Here is a 16,332-nt window from a genome sequence, read left to right on the forward strand (position 1 = left end):
TTAAATGTGATTAGCTCCTAATCCTCTGTTTAAACTACTACCACGATTCACTTCAAAAGACTGCCCTGCTCGTTAAATTGGTTCTTGCCCGAGATTAATGAGTCTTGAAAAGTATCCAACACTGGCCGGATTGTAACCCGCGCTCACTTGCACTGAATGAAGTAGAATTAGGCGGCGGAGTTTGTGCCCCCGATTCTCTGAAGTAGAATCTTGTAATTGAGTCTTAGTTAAATATTAAGTAAATGTCTCTAGGGGGTTGTTATGCAAACTGTACTGGTTTCGTTTTGAAAGACAAGAAGGATATATTTTGGTTTTAGTCTGGGCTCAAAAAAAAAAAAAAAAGCCTTAAACTGGACTCCTAGGGTCGAAAGGATAGACTTCAGCCTCTCCCATGTGTCACCACCATTACCTGAAAGATGGTCCTCCCCTTCTCTTGTATGATGACGACTGGAAAATGTGCCCACGACCCTCTCTGTCCGGCCACCCCACCCCCAGTACTGTCCCTGCTCCCAGCCCTCCCTAAAGGCTGCAGTGCTGGGTTTGGGTTTGGTTTGTTTTTGTTTGTGTCTTTAAGTTTATTGAGAGAGAGAGAGAGAGAGAGAGAGAGAGAGAGAGAGAGAGAGAGAGAGAGAATGAGCAGGGGAGGGGAAGGGAGAGAGAGAGAATCCCAAACAGGCTTCCGCCCTGGAGCCTGACTCAGGGCTCAAACCCCCAACCCTTGAGATCACGAGCTGAGCCGAAACCAATTCAGATGCTTGACCGACTGAGCCACCCAGGCGCCCCAGGTTTGCTTTGGTTTTGCTTGAGCAGAATTGTATCCTCCCAAAGAGCAGGCGCCACTCCCAAGTATCACTTCTAAATGCATCACTTCACTCCTCATGGTTGTGCAATTGGTTTACAGCTTTGCGAGCTATGAAGTTGTTTGAAAGCCCAGGGGCCTGCAGGGGGGACACCTTTATGGAGCTTCTAAAATGATGCAAAATATTAAAGATTTCATAGAGTTTGGGGTGCAGTCAGTCCTTGTCTTCTGCCTTTGGGTTTATGGTAGCCTTTTAAGTCTCATGGTAAAAAAAAAAACCAAACAGGTAACATTAGCGAAGTCCTATCCAGAGCAGGAAACAAGCAGCAGCCAGGCAGGGAGGAGGGTAAGGCATTCAGTGTCTCTGAATCCACTGTGGGGGATGGCGGCTGTGGTGGCCCACTGTCCCCCACTGTCCGCAGCCATCAGACAGACAGGGGGAGGGCGGTTGGGGGGTTGGGAGGGGCTGGGGCGCTCAGTCCCTGTGGGTCTTTACAAACCACCCTTCTGGACTGGACTTTGTCCCATATTCCCTCCCATTCACTTGTAAAACAAAAGACAATGAGGTAATCAATAGACCATGGGGGTGGGGGAGAGGGGGGGGGTCTTTTAGATAAAATTTTCAAATAATATCTTCACAAGTCTACTATTTTTTTCCTACCAATCGATTCCATTTGCAAAGCTGCATGCTTGAATGGGTCTGCTTTACTAAGCCTCCCTTCCATGCCAAATGCTTTACATTCGAGAACCCCATTTCACAGGGGGCAAAAGTGAGGCCCAAGCGTTAAGGGACTTATCACAGGGGACGGCAACCAGCGAGTAGCATAGGGAGTGATCACACCTGATTCTGTCGCCCAGCGCCCATGGGTCCTTCTCATCCGGCTTAAAATGGCTGCACTTTACCCCCCACCCCCACCCCCCCGCCATCTAATTCCTCAGAAATGTGCGTGGCCTGTGAAGTTGGAATGTTTCATTCCAACTCATTGGAATGAGTTGTCTCATTCCAATTCTCATTCTTGTTGTGCAAGAGCCCTCTATGCACAACAGCTACCTCACGGATTTCCTAAACATTTGTCCCTCACTTCTCTGTCCTGTGGTCCCTGTGAGTAACCCTCACTCGTCAAGCTGTGTGCCCCAGACTTGTTACATGTGCCCGGGGGGCAGGAGCCTGGGACGGCGGAGAAGGGCTTTGGTACCTTTGTCTCAGGGCTGGATGCCTGAAGATGGCCGCCTGCTAACCCTGCCATGCCTAGGCCCATGCTCCGCTCCACCTCCTTCTATTTGGCAAAGCAGCCTAGTAGAAAAGGAGTAGCGAGGGAAAGAGTAGGCCTTTGTGTCATTAGGAGGTGGGGATTTGACCTGAAGGGGACTGTCCTTGCCTGAGGAGATGGAACCTCCCGGGGAAGGCATTTTTCTAGTCTCTGGGCCTTTGCTTCCCAGGCTTCTGGTCACTGGGAGCCTACCTCCGCCCTGCATCCCGGCCCACCCAGCCCTGCCACAGGAGGACGAAGAGCCTGACTTCCTCAGTAGGTCTCTTGTAGCTTTTGAGGATCCGGAAGTGTCCCCTGTGCTGGGAATGGAGAAGGAAAGGCCTTGAGCAGTTAAGTGCTCTGCCAGTTCACAGCTCGAGAGGTCCTTTATTTAGGCCTCTGGAATTTTCTGGAAGCTTGAGAGCTCCTAGACAAACCCAGTCTTACTAACCTAATGGCTGTCATCTGTCCTCCTCCCTGTCCTTTTACCAGTGCAGCGCAGGGGTGGGGGAGGGGTGGCTTCCCCAGAGAAGCCTTTTGTGGCCTCTTCTCCCCAGGGCAGACAGCAGGGGAGGCCTCTTTAGTCAGAGGCCCCGCTGCCACCAACACTAGTCAAGCCTTTTGCTCTGGTGGCCTCAGTGGGCACGCACAGTAGCTGGGAGGCACTAGGCCTGCTTGGAGTTGGGCCTCGGTCATCTAAGGGTTAATCTGGGAAACTGGGGCTTGCTGGCTCGACCGACCGACTCCCGGGGTACCAGCCCCCGTGTCCAGTCCACCTGCTGGTGTCCGAGCCCCAGCTCCAGCACTGCCCTTGCCGGGCTGGGTCCAGCTCACGTGCTCTTACTTCCTCTGTGAGGCCAGTGAATATACCACTTTCAAGGAGCCGCAGTGTAACTGCTTAAGAGTAAACAACATCCTAGAATTCAAAAGTGCAAGGCCACGTGTGGCTACGCGGGCACAGCCTGAGGATTCTTCAGGTGAGCGTGGCCTCTGTGCCAGCTTTCAAGACCATGATAACTGTAAGTGCAGCCATAGCCATCATTTATGGAGTCCTGACTCCTAGACAGGAAGCAGTGGACTTTACAAACATCACTGAGGGCAGTATAGGCGCTATTATTATTCTCATCTCAAGGGCAAGGGAGCAGCTTGAGAAGGTCAGCCAAGCTGACGTAGGCAATGGGAAACACAGGATTTCAACCTAGGACTGTCTGATCCCAGAATCCTGGCCATGAACCACCGTTCAGGAATTACGTTCAATGTACTCCTGCTTTTTTGCATCTTAAATGTGCTCGATTAATTTTATTTTTCACTTGATAAGTAGTGAACCACAATAATACAAAAACCAAGAAAATAAGAAAAAGTTCCCTAAATTCTACCTCATTTATTGATTTGAGGGTACTTCGCCTTTTCCATCTATTTCCTGGCCTGTCTACACAACATTGGATCACCGTATACAGTTTTTATGCTGCTTTGTGATAAATGGTGTGGTAGGAGATTAAACAGGACTCCCAAGTTCATGCGTGAATGCGTAAGAAAAAGAGGGAAGTAGGGTCAAGATGACTCATGAATCTTTTAGCCTAAAAGGAATAACTGAATCAAAGAATCGAAGAACCAAAGTGTTTGGGGCGCGTCGGTCACTCAGTTGGTTAAGCATCCAACTTTGGCTCAGGTCATGATATTGCAGTTCGTGGGTTCGAACCCCACATTGGGCTCTGTGCTCACAGCTCAGAGCCCGGAGCCTGCTTCTGATTCTGTGTCTCCCTCTCTCTCTGCCCTTCCCTTGCTCAGGCTCTGTCTCTCTCTCTCAAAAAGAAACTTTTTTTTTTTAATTTTTTTTTCAATGTTTTTATTTATTTTTGGGACAGAGAGAGACAGAGCATGAACGGGGGAGGGGCAGAGAGAGAGGGAGACACAGAATCGGAAACAGGCTCCAGGCTCCGAGCCATCAGCCCAGAGCCTGACGCGGGGCTCGAACTCACGGACCGCGAGATCGTGACCTGGCTGAAGTCGGACGCTTAACCGACTGCGCCACCCAGGCGCCCCTCAAAAAGAAACATTTAAAAAAAAAAAGGGGGGGGAAGGGAACCTTAAGAGTTAGGAGACTTGAATTTTAATTCAAGTCTACTTTGTTCCCTCTCTATTTAACAGTGTATGTTTCAGTGGTAGGAGTGGAAGCCTTCCTAGGGGGCATGGCAAGGCCAGAATGGACTCAGAGATGTGCAACCAATCATAGTCCAGAGCTTACTAATAACTACCCAAATGACATTTCTTTCGGGTCCTCAGTTTGACCATCTATGAAATACGGGGTTGAGCCAATTGAACATAGGACCCGTCTTACTTTAAGAGTTTTACAACTATACAAATATTGATGGTGATGTCTTTGAGGATATGCAGTCTTTAATCATATGTTCTGACTTCAACAATGCATCTGGCCCTATAAAATTTCCCTGGAATGACCCAACCACCCCTCCCCCCCCACCGCCCCATACCTTGACTGGGTTGGCTCATGTCACTTTTTCTTGGTGTCCACCCTAAAGAGCAACAGTGGTTCCCTGTGAAAAGTGTCCTTAAGGAGATAGTTGGACCCTCCCCAAGTCTGAGTTGCTAGGAATCATTTGGCCTTGCAAATTCAAGCCAGGGGGGCAGATGGAAGCACTGAGGATTCAGTACTCCTAGTTCGGGCCCAAGTGCAATGGCAAACATCAAGCCCACGAGTCTTCCTCTGAGCTTCCGTGTGTGTGTGTGTGTGTGTGTGTGTGTGTGTGTGTGTACACATATAAATTCATTGTACTGCATATGCTCAGATTTAACTAGAAAAAGATGTTCGTTTTTTTGTTCCTTTTAAAATTAAATTTCTTCTGGCATTCACAGGCACTGAAATCAGAAGGGAAAAATGTTTTGTTCAACTTGAAAATGTTTTTCAAATACATAGCAGTTTGACTTTAGAGGCTGGGAAATGACATCCTGGAGGTTTTTCCAAAAACTAACTTGGAAATTAGCAAGTTATGAGAAGCAGTAAACTCGCTTCTTTTTAAACGAACACTGCTACACAAATAAAAGCTAAATGAGGGAAATAAGGGAGCTGATTTCTTTTATGAGGCCATAAGAGAAGGTTCAGTCAAAGGAGAAAATGAAACTCTGGGTTTAATACGAACACTACAATTGATTACACACCGGTATCTGGGTTGCCGGTGGGAAGTGAGCCCAGCCCAGCCTGACCACGCCCCCATCAGGGCTTCTTAAATGACGGCTTCCTGAAATAAATCAAGGTTGAGCAATTTTCAGTGTTTGTCTACATAATTGGGGAAAACATTTAGCTAGAAAGAATGGACACAAGGGGACAGACGGAAAGTCTCCATTTTTCTCTAGCTAACAAGGATCACAGTGTGGATGTTTAATTAGAATTCATTAAAAAAAAAAAAAAAAGATGGGGCTCATTCACTTGGGTAAGCATTCCAAAGAAGCTGAATGTCCTTTGAGGCTCTTGCCTAGTGGGGGCTGGATTCAGAAATGAAAACCTAAATTTGTACTGTAGAAAGCAACGTAGAAGACTGGATTTTATGCTTAAAAAAAAAAAATACTAATCTACAAAGAATGTTTGACTATTTTCCCTGGGGACAACTAAAAGGGTATGTTTAACACTGAATGGACTAAATAACTAAAACTCTGTCAAAAGTCTGAGTTTCGGAAAACCGGGTGCTTGTCTTTATTTAAAACCATCTCAGTAACCTCAAAGGGTGTTTAAGGTGTGCTAATCTGTTATCTAGCTCTCCTATGGATATTTTGTATAATTTTATACCTTCATAAAGAATAGTTTGAGGAAAATCTATAAAAGAGTGTAAAACCACCTAGAGCCTTTTTAGGGTGTCACCTTTAAGATTAAAATATGAAGAGCCATTCACGAGATGGATCCTGGTTCAGAAAATATCCTTGGAAAATGGCACAGAAATCTTGGTGATTGAGATTATCCTGGAAAGGCCAAGGTGAACGGATACCCAAATCAAAACCCAAAGGCAAATACTCTTTGGGCGACACTTTGGACATTTCCCAGCCTTGGCGACGCGAGACGCTGAGGTCCTGTGCATTTAAACACCAGACGTTGATACGAAGCGGAAGACGAGAATGGCAATGTTTTGAAGGCCTCTCTGGAAGCATCTGAATCTTGTGTTCTTGCAGACACATCAGGCCGAAGTCTCTACCTGTAGTTTTTGGTTTGGGGATCTTGTAACCTTAGACACAATGCGTTAGCTATTGCTACCAACACCTCGTTCATAAACTACTCCGAGGTGTGCCCCTGCAGAGCCTGGGGGGAAGAAAGTAAAAGATGATGAAAATGTGCGCGCCTCTGAAGAACCATGAGATAGATGGTTCTCCAGTGTAACTGGTCTCATGCCAGCATTTCACGGCTGCCATGAAACAGCTGGACGTAAGCAGACACGGTAACATTTCTGTGTCTAAAACATGATGGCAGATGGGGGTGGGTGTGGACCCTGCTTAAGGTTCTCTTTCCCTCTGCTCGCGTGCGCTCTCTAAAAGAAATAGATAAAAATTAAAAATAAACATAAAAAATAAAATATGTCAGAAGCATGTTAGTAGGTGCCACACATAAGTTCCATGAGTCCTTCATTCTTTCTAAAAATAATATTAAAAATAAAGAAGCCTGCAACTCCACAGGTGGCATAGCACATCCAGATAGAATTCCTTTTCCCCCACCCCGGAAAATGTATTCCTATCTTAATCTAACATCATTTTGGTAAGATATTTAATACCTGTATTTGCTATGACAAAACTAAGGATGTGACGTTACTAATCCTTCTCAATCCGGCTGCTTGTTTAGGCCGTCATACTGTGTCCAGACTAAAATAAAGGGCCTCTAGGGAGGAAAGGGAGCGTCTTTGGAATGCGCCCGGCGGGTTAGACTGTAGGTGGTCGACGTAGAATATTTGTGGATGGGCAAATGCAGCCCTTTAGGAAAGTTCCAAGAAGAACAGTCATATAATGAGTCACTATAACATATACTGGATAAACGTAAGCAGGCTTTAGATTTACAGACCTTTAAATGTTTGGTAAAGACTGGGCCATTTTTTTTTTTTCTTCTAAAGGAAAGTTTGCACCTGTTTGCACGGTGACCCGAATTCTGATTTCGCCTAGCGTCAGCTTCTCAGACAGCCTCTGGCAGTTTTCTTCGGCTTGCCCTTAACCTAAGATGGTGGTTTGAGGGCCTTGAAGCATTTTGGCAATGTCAGAGCTGATCTCGTGGTACTTTCACCAAAGCACTTTCTCCTACAAATCAAAACCTGGTTAGATAAAGTGCCCAAGTTCTTCTTCCCTTTCTTTGACTTCTAAGCCAAGAGTATGGCCAGACTCAACCTTCCAGTTCCCATTTTTGTCTTGTAGATTCTTTGAACTCTGTCTCCCCTGGCCAATCTGCACAATACCTGGCTTGACCAAGCTTGAAACTTCTCTCCATCCCCAGGCCCTTGAACTTTGACCCACATTGACCCCCAAACAACTCCCCCAAAAGGGCCCTCCTGAGAATAAACTGAGCTCAGGGTCAACATCTCTGATCCACTGTCCTGTCCACCTCCCCATACCCAGGGAACGTTTTCATTCCTCCCTATTACAGAAAAGCCCTTCTCTGGCTAGTCTTAGAACACTTGCAGAACTCTGGACCAGAGGGGTTACCCTATTGCTAGAGGCCTTTCCCCTCTTGCAAATAATTCTTTTGAATAAAGCCTAGCCTTTCCTATATCCAGATTTGGGATTTGTTTGATAGAGACAATAGCGAATTCCACCCTAGAATACCTTTATGTGACTACCCTATCATTCCCTTTCAAATATCATTTTGTGGCAAATTTTAGTTTGTGTTTACTCCCCCTTATGCAACATACAATCTTCTGTATCGCAGAAGACCTTCCAGGAAGGCGTTTGAATTTTTTCTTTAACCAAGACAACAAATAAATAACAACAACAACAACAAATGAGGAGGGGGAGTCATTTTGTTTAAGGGTTAGTAAGGGTTAGTTGTTTAAGGGTTAGAAACCAGGTAGAGACCTAAATACTGCTGCTGGAACACGAAGTGGGTCCCTGACTTTATTTTTATAGCGTCAAATCACAAGCATTAGATATAACTGATGAGGTTATAATAGAGACAGTTGACTCTTGAACAACATGGGTTTGAACCATGCACGTTCACTTATTTGTGGATTTTTTTTTTTTTTTTGATAAATACAGCACAACACTGTAAATGTATTTTCTCTTAGGATTTTCGTAGTGTTATCTTTGCTCCAGCTCAACTTAAAGGTAAGGATACAGTATATAATACACATAACGTACCAAGTATGTGTTACTTGACTGTTTATGTTATCGGTAAGGGTTGTAGTCAACAGTGGGCTCTTAGTAGTTAAGTTTAGGGGCAGTTCAAAGTTACCCGTGAGGGGCACCTTGCTAGCTCCATCAGTAAAGCATGTGACTCTTGATCTCAGGGTCGCGAGTTTAAGCCCCATGTGAGTTAAGAGTTTACTTAAAAAAAAAATTAAAAAAAATTTTTTTTTAAGTTGCACATTTTCCACTGGGCCCCAACCTCCACGCTGCTCAAGGATCAACTCTCTATATAAATGTAACTACAAAAGCATCTTCCACAACCAAATATTATGCTATTTGTGTATATTCTCCCCTTTTATATATTTTAGAGCTGGCTTTCCCAGCATTCATGAGAACCGTTGAGAACCTGCTATTTAGTACCTCCTTCTCAGGGGGGTGGGGGTGGGGACACAGATAGCCTATTACCTTGTCTTATTACTATTTCTAATTGAATAGTTCACAAAGAACATGGATTTTAAAAAGTGCTGTATCACTTTAAAATAATATATGGAAAAAACTATTCATTCTATTAGGACATGTAGGCCATTGATTAACGACATCAACTGTGTGTTTTACTTTATATACTGGTTAATTCAGGGACCTTGATCTCACCAGATGCATGATCAGGTCGGTAGTAATCAGTCATACAATTTCTTTTTAATTTTTTTTCATGCTTGCTTATCCATTTTTTTGAGAGAGAGAGAGAGAGTGTGTGCGAGTGGAAGAGGGGCAGAGAGAGAGGGAGACACAGAATCTGAAGCAGGCTCCAGGCTCTGAGCTGTCAGCACAGAGCCCAACACAGGGCTCGAACTTACTTAGTTGTGAGATCGTGACCTGAGCTGAAGTCGGACGCTTAACCGACTGAGCCACCCAGGTGCCCCAGTCATACAATCTTTTGTTCACTCCAGTAATTGATCCTAGAAGTTACATAGTATTGAAGAAGACATTACCTAGTATGTTACACAAGATTCTCAATTACCTCCTAGAGTACTGATACAAGCTATAAACCCTAAATTATTTACCAATGTAAGTGACTTATTGACTCTTATTTTTTCACGAGGTTGCTAGATCCGAAAAGCAGGACTTTTTTTTTTTTTTTAAATATTTATTTACCTTTGAGAGAGAGGGAAAGAGAGAGGGTGAGAGACAGACGGCCAGGCAGGCTCTGTACTCTCAGCATGGAGCCCAGTGCGGCGGGGCTCGAACTCAAGAACGTGAGATCATGACCTGAGCCGAAACCAAGAGTTGGACACTTAACCGACTGAGCCACTTAGGTGCCCCTAAAAAGCAGGACTTCTAAATCAAAACATCTAGATGATCTCCCTTAACATAGGGAGCTGTGAAACAGAAAAGCTACAAAAATAAACACAAGCATCTTAAAACAGTTCGTGTCTACTAGGTTTTCACTTCTCAGATTGATGCATTTTCTATTTCTTTCAATGTGTGTTTTTGAGAGAAAGAGACAGAGTGTGAGTGGGGGAGGGGCAGAGAGAGACACACACAGAGGATCCAAGCGGGCTCTGAGCTGTTGGCACAGAGCTGGATGCGGGGCTTCAACCCACGAACTGTGAGATCGTAACTTGAGCCGAAGTTGGACACTTCACCCCCCTGAGCCACCCAGGTGTCCCTGAGACTTTGATACATTTTTTAAAGCAGTGGGCACAGCCATTCTCCTGGGAGCCACGGATTATCCATTTATTCATCCAGTAGAGATTTTTATTCTATACCCTGCACTTGTAACTTCCTGTTTCCTACATCTCTGGCAGCATTCCCTCAGTTCCAGCCTTCGTCATCTTTATCTGGCACTATCACATTAACCTTCTAATTAATCTCCTTACAGCTATTCTTAGGACCCTCGAACGCGTCCTGCCCACAGTGTTTGGGTGATCTATCTCATGCAGTAGGATAGCACACTACTCTTTAAAGCATGCTAACATCCAAGCACCGTAAAACTACCCGTAAGGTCTTTTACAACTGGATTTCTGCCTCAGTCTCGACCCTTAGCCCTTCCTCCTGTCCATTCTCTGGAATCACAGAACTCCTGACGACCCACGCTCCCACCCCTGGCTATGCATTTGAGGCGTATCGTGCTCCGCTTTCTTCTTTTTTCCTCTTATTGCCACTGCCTGTCATGATGCCATCTCCCCTGCCTCCTCTGAGACTCAACACTGGCATTATCTAAAAACAAAAATGACAGCCTAGACCTTGTATCTTCATTCCCTACCAGATGGTTCCTTATTGGCCCTTGAAGGTACCGCCTCAGAGCCACTCAAATCTTTGGGTAAAATGAATAAAGGCTGTTTCTACAAAGATGATTTAAGGGCTGGCCCCCCTACAGGGGACAGTCCTGTAAAGAAGTAATTAACTGTTCAGGGTGCTCCAGATACGCTAGAAAAATCCACCAAGTACTAAGATAGCACCCTAGAGATCTTTTTAAAATGGAATTTCCCCCCATCTGCAATGGCTCCCCAGTGTCCCTGATGGAAAGTCAGGGCGCAAATTTGGTCGAGAGTCCATCAAGGTTTTTTCGGTGTGAAAGTAACAATTCCGTTCGTTTCTGAACTGATAAATATTTGAACCCGAAACCAGATTTTTATTTGCTTTCTAACGAGAGTGTCAGATCTCCTTTCTTACCTTGTCATTGCTGAGTAACAGCTTAAAATTTAGTCATTCATTTAACCAACATCTGATGATACTTATATGCTAAGTGCTGGGGAATAAGCAATGACCAAGACCGACCCCAGCCTGCTTTCCTGGGATTCAGGAGTAGGCAAAACAGACAGTATTAAGTAAAACGATGCAGTAATTGAAGACTGTTGGTATCGTTTGGGCCACAACCGTGGTGAAAGCAGAGACCTACTTGAAAGAAGGTGGTCAAGAAAGAGTGCTTTGGGCTGTTTCATTTAAGTTAAGGCTTGAAGACTGAGGAGGCAGAGTGAGAAGCTGGCAGAGACTTTTTGGCTGACACGGGTGGCGAGGGCAAAGATTGCAAACTACACCAGGCACTGTTCCAGACTCTGGGTCACAAACAGGGTAGGGCATCCGTTCCAGGTGAGGATAGGGCCAATAAAACAGAAATACATAGTCTAAATGCAGGCAGCGTGAAATTCTACGGAGAAAAAGGAAAGGTGTGTGGAGAGGTAACTGTGTTAGGGAAGGAGGTCAGGGAAGGCCTTTCTCAGAAGGTGGCATTTGGGCACAGGGCGGACTTGATGGTCACTTGCAACTCACCTGTAAATGGCAAACCTAGAATGTTGCAACCTTAGCGGTCTTTCTGATTGATTTCTGTATTCCTTTGGAAACCGGTGTTCCCAAGCAGCCTGAATGGCCCATCAGGCAAGGCCCTCAGATTTTTAAGAGCGTGAAGCCAGCCACCTTCGAATTGGCCTTTTCCATCTTCGAAACAAAACTTGTGCTGCGATTCAAATCCGTAAGACATTTTGCTGAACGGTAGTTTTGTACAAAGATAGGCTTTGCTCCCCACCGTACGGGCCTCCGCCTTCCTGCATGTGGCAGTAAGAGAAAAGGGCTCAGGGATGTGCCTGTTGGCCCAGAAAGCAGACACCGGCAAGGCTCAAGTCAAGCCTCTCTCATTACAAAGGGTCACGGGGAGGTTATAGCCCCGGTCACAGGCCCATCTGGGGGCTGCTGACTGCGTGATCAACAGCCCCTCCTAATAGAGTTAATCACTCACTGGCCAACTGGACAATCAGTGGCGCCCTGCCCTCCTCTCTCCATGTCGCCTGTATTCCTCCAGACTCCTTCCTTTGCCTCCTGCAGAGAGCAGGCGTCAGCCAGGGGACCCTCTGGGATTCCTGGCCCTTCCTACTCAAAGACCGGCCCTTCAGGAGAGTCCTCTAACTCCAGGGGAGGAGAGCCCATTCTTCTCTGCCTGGGAGAAACCTTGCAGTGAAACCCTCCTGCCAGAGATGTAGAGGAAAACAGCGGAGATGGGGCACCAGACGAAAAGCAGACCGTGTTTTCAGAAGAAAGACATCACTGCAGCCAAAAGGAAGAGGAAACTTGCTTTTCAGAGATGATGGGCTAGAGAATATTTACATGTCTACACCCCCTTGTCAAATGCAGTATCATCTTAGTTCTTAGAATATGTTCGTTTCGGGAAGTGGTGAGTTGCAGGTTTTTTGGGGTTTTTTTTGGTTGAGCTCTAAAAGTTGGTGTCATTATATTTTAGCCAAGCAAGCCCTTCCATAGAGCTTACTAGAACCAGAAGTCTCTTGGCAGAGAGGCTGAAGGATCAGGAATTCCGGTGCCCCAGGTTAGAACTTAGAATGTTAAGGTCTCACGCTGGGCTGGCTCAGAGTATGTCTGAACCCTTTGGTTGGCAGAAAGGTATCACCAGCAGGTGGAACTGAACCAGTCTGGCTGACTGGTTTCACGCCTTTGGTACGAGAGCCTCTACCTGAACGTCAGAGCTTGGGTACTCTCTCCTGTACAGAAGACTGTCCAACGCTTAGACATTTCCCAGGAGAGAGGTTAAATCTTAGACCAGGGCCCGTTACATTTACAAATGGATGTGTGTTGCTGTTCCCAGGGCTGGTGATGGTGGGGGAGGGGAGCAGTAGAAAAATGACCATGTGGGTCCTGATTTTCATGAGAATGCCTCTTTTCAGTTTGGAGGGAAGAGAAGTATAACCAGAAAGGTGGGGGGAGGTGAGGAGTATATAAGGGTTAGGGTTAGGGTTAGCCGATTGAGGGTATTATGGAGATTGGATGCTTGGGTCTGTAGACCCCAAACTGACTTGGCACACGGAGCTGGCTATCATGTTGATAGTTGTTCAAAAATGAGTATGAAATCGCCCTTGGCCAGTGTTGATAGCATGGCCAGGGATGTCAAACTGAAAATTGGAAATAGATGTTTGGCTACTCCCCTGATACATTGAGTAGATAGATACGTAGCCAGGGCGCCCTCACCAAAAACTGATGTCATCTGCATTGTCGTAAGTGAATTTTCTTCCTTACATCCTATGATTATGGCTTCCATAATTTTGTTAGCTTGCATATTGAATTTTTATTCTTATGCATTTCCTTAGCCCTCCATTTCCTTCCCAGCCTTTTAACTGGTAATTTTGTTTGCTCAGGGACCGTAGCACAAGAAAGCACCTCGTGATGAAACAGTGCTTCTCCCATGAATGCGCAGTCGTTTGAGCATGAGGCAATGTGGCCCGCGCTACAGAGAACAGCCAGGCCTGAAGGTCTGGGACTACCGTCCACCGTTCCTATCACCAGTTAGCTCAGTGTTAAATTTCTTGCCAAGTAAGAGAAAGGGGAAGATTTGGACATACGTGACGGGAACCAAATCCAGGCAAGCAGAAGGCCCCTAACCCTTGTATTCCCTCCAACAAGGACCATTAGCACAAATCCTTCCTTAAGACTGCTTTCCTGATTAAAGATGGTTGTAATCCCTTGGAGTTACAGTAGCGTTACGTGTGCCTACACCAGAAGCCATATTTCTTTCTGTGCGGTGCGGTCAACTGGGCCTGTGAAAGGCAAGCCACTGAGATGCGGTGGACTGTGCTCAGAATTTGGATGGATGCGGTTGTGTGGCTTGACTCCTTGGAGTCTTTAATCCTTCCAGAAAGAAAATCTTTTGTGTTTCCCTTGAGTGACCACCATTCCGATCTTTTCTGAGTTGTGTAAGAATGTAGACTGATAGACTCTCTGGGTGACCCGCTCTCCTGAACCTGCAAGAGCCATCTCTTTACAGGAAGCCAACATAAAATGACCCAATTCCGATCAACTGTGGAAGGAGGGCCTGTGGTGTCCTGAAAGACCCTTAGCCTAAAATCAGGCTCAGGGTCTGTCAGGTCAGCGTGATGGCCTCCCCGACCTCACCGCCTCCAGAGACTTCCTCCTCCACAGATACTGCCGTAGAAGGACAGGCAGGGGCAGTGTGATCACATTCTCTTAGAGTAGTTCAAGGCTACACTCTCCGGAGCTAGAGAGATTTCCAGATCTACTGAGCCTGAATCCCATTTTAATCCCAATCAAATCCCATTTTAATTGCTTTTTCCAATTGAATATTTTTCCTTCAGGAAATTGACACACATCACAGAAACACAAGTACATTCGTCTACGTGGCTGTTTTTGTTCTAGTAAATGTTTGGGGTTTGGTGGAGCTGAAAGGGGACACGTAAGAACATTTGTTTTGATGACCAACGGTTTTTAAGACAGATGCTTTATGGTGAAACACAAGTTACCTAGGTGGCCAATGACCAGGGTTTTAAGAAGGGTCTGGGCAGATATTCATTGTGTCCCTCTCCTAAGTTTTCCCATTTGCTGGGCCCACTCCTAGAACATGAGTGATCGAATTGTGGGAACGTTTGTAAAACACGGATGGAACACAGAAATTGGCCTAGGTGAAAGTGAATTAAGTTTTGAAAAAAAATCACCAGAAATTAGGGTAGGTACACAAAAACATCTTGGGAAAATTGGAAGATCAAAACCTGGTCACTAAATATAACCTACTGGTGTCCCCTTCTTATATTTATGGAGAAAAATAAGAGAGTGCTTTGCCAGTGTCCTTTGAAGGTAGAAACTACTGTTCTCCTGAATTACGGCCAGAGCATATCCCTTATTTGCTTTATCATAGGCGCCCTATATAGGCTGCTGTTAGCAATGTTGATTTTTAACATCTCAATGGCTCCCAAGCCAACGTAGGTCTAAGCAAGCGAGGATTTAGGTACAGCCAGCAGCAGCTTATTATTAATGCACTATGCTGAAAAGCTCTAGCTTGCTGTTGCTAAAGACGAGAGCCCTGGGGAAAATGACAGCTCATTTTGGAAGCTAATATTAGAAATGGTACCACTCCCGAGGCCAGGCTAGCAAGCTGCTCATTCAGCTCAGGGATGACCTTGCACGCAAGTTGGCAGGACTAGAGATTCAGGAAAAAGGGCCATGGACATTACACCACAGCTTGCCCTTCTCATCCGTGACCACCATGGAACCATCATGATCTGTGAACAGTGATGGCACGGACCATGGTCTTAGGTTCCTCCACATTGCCAAGGTCATCGTGGAGAACCTCAGCCAGGAGGGCCAACCCCTCAGTCTGTAGATGGCATTGCTGACAATCTTAAAGGAGTTGTCATTGCCACAGCTCTCTCCCTTTCTGAGCATTGTGACATCAGCACAAGGGGTCAAGATGATAATCCTTTGTCTTTACCTTTCAAGTGAGCACCGGCCTTGTCTAAGATGGTGAAGATATCAGTGCGCTCTGTGAGGTATTGAGCACATCACCCCATCTGCTGTTGGTGGGATCTTGCTTCCGGAAAGTGGGGATGGAATTTCCATTGGCTATCAGCTTTCCATTCTCAGCCTTGATGGTTCCCTGAACACACTAAGGGTAGAATCACTTCTTAACATGTAGTCTGTGCTATCCAGGTCAAGGAAGGAATCCCAGTGTCCACTTTGGAAGCAGGCTGGTGACTAGACCCCTAATACAGGCGTGTCCCCTTAGCTTTTACCAACTTTTACCAACATGACGAGGATGTGGCTGGTGCCCCATAAAAAGGTGAGCTCACTTCTCTCGAGGGGGAACCGAGAGAGCGGCATGAGTTGTGAACATGAAAAAGTAATACATTTGAGGCCACGTCCAGGTGGCAAGGTTGAACAACAACGGTTATGATTGTTCCAGTCTGTCTGGTTCCTGAGTTCCAGATGGCAGGTGACATGAGGTTTAATGGCAAGAAATTCACCCAAACATTTACCTAAATGTCTTCAGCTTCCGATTTCAGAACACAAGAATTTGGATAGTGAGGGATACGTGCATGCTTACTGCCTGTTTGCATCATACCGCATGTATGCATTCATTTAGGACCCAGGCTTTTTGCTGCAGCCAGGGGATAAAACAAGCATATAGCCCAGATTAGAGATAATCGTATGAAAATGAGTGGAGATCGA

General features: G+C 45.8%; 1 protein-coding gene across 8 annotated transcripts in view; it reads left to right on the top strand.

Moving 5' to 3' along the window:
- Window positions 1-16,332, top strand: part of SGPP2 (sphingosine-1-phosphate phosphatase 2) — a 110,798-nt gene that overhangs the window by 53,650 nt on the left and 40,816 nt on the right. Inside the window, exon 1 of one of the 8 annotated variants that reach the window (XM_023259723.2) lies at window positions 15,597-15,653. The exons of 6 other annotated variants lie outside the window; for them this stretch is intronic. Coding sequence is in view for 1 of the 2 variants with exons in the window: in XM_045034533.1 (XP_044890468.1) it covers window positions 15,911-15,943 (33 nt within the window). In the remaining variant the exon portion in view is untranslated. Of the gene's footprint in view, window positions 1-15,596; window positions 15,654-15,751; window positions 15,944-16,332 lie in introns of those variants that run through there. One more of the 8 variants, XM_045034533.1, reaches the window with a different exon arrangement.

The sequence above is a fragment of the Felis catus genome, chromosome C1 (assembly GCF_018350175.1).
Source record: "Felis catus isolate Fca126 chromosome C1, F.catus_Fca126_mat1.0, whole genome shotgun sequence".
Taxonomy (NCBI): domain Eukaryota; kingdom Metazoa; phylum Chordata; class Mammalia; order Carnivora; family Felidae; genus Felis; species Felis catus.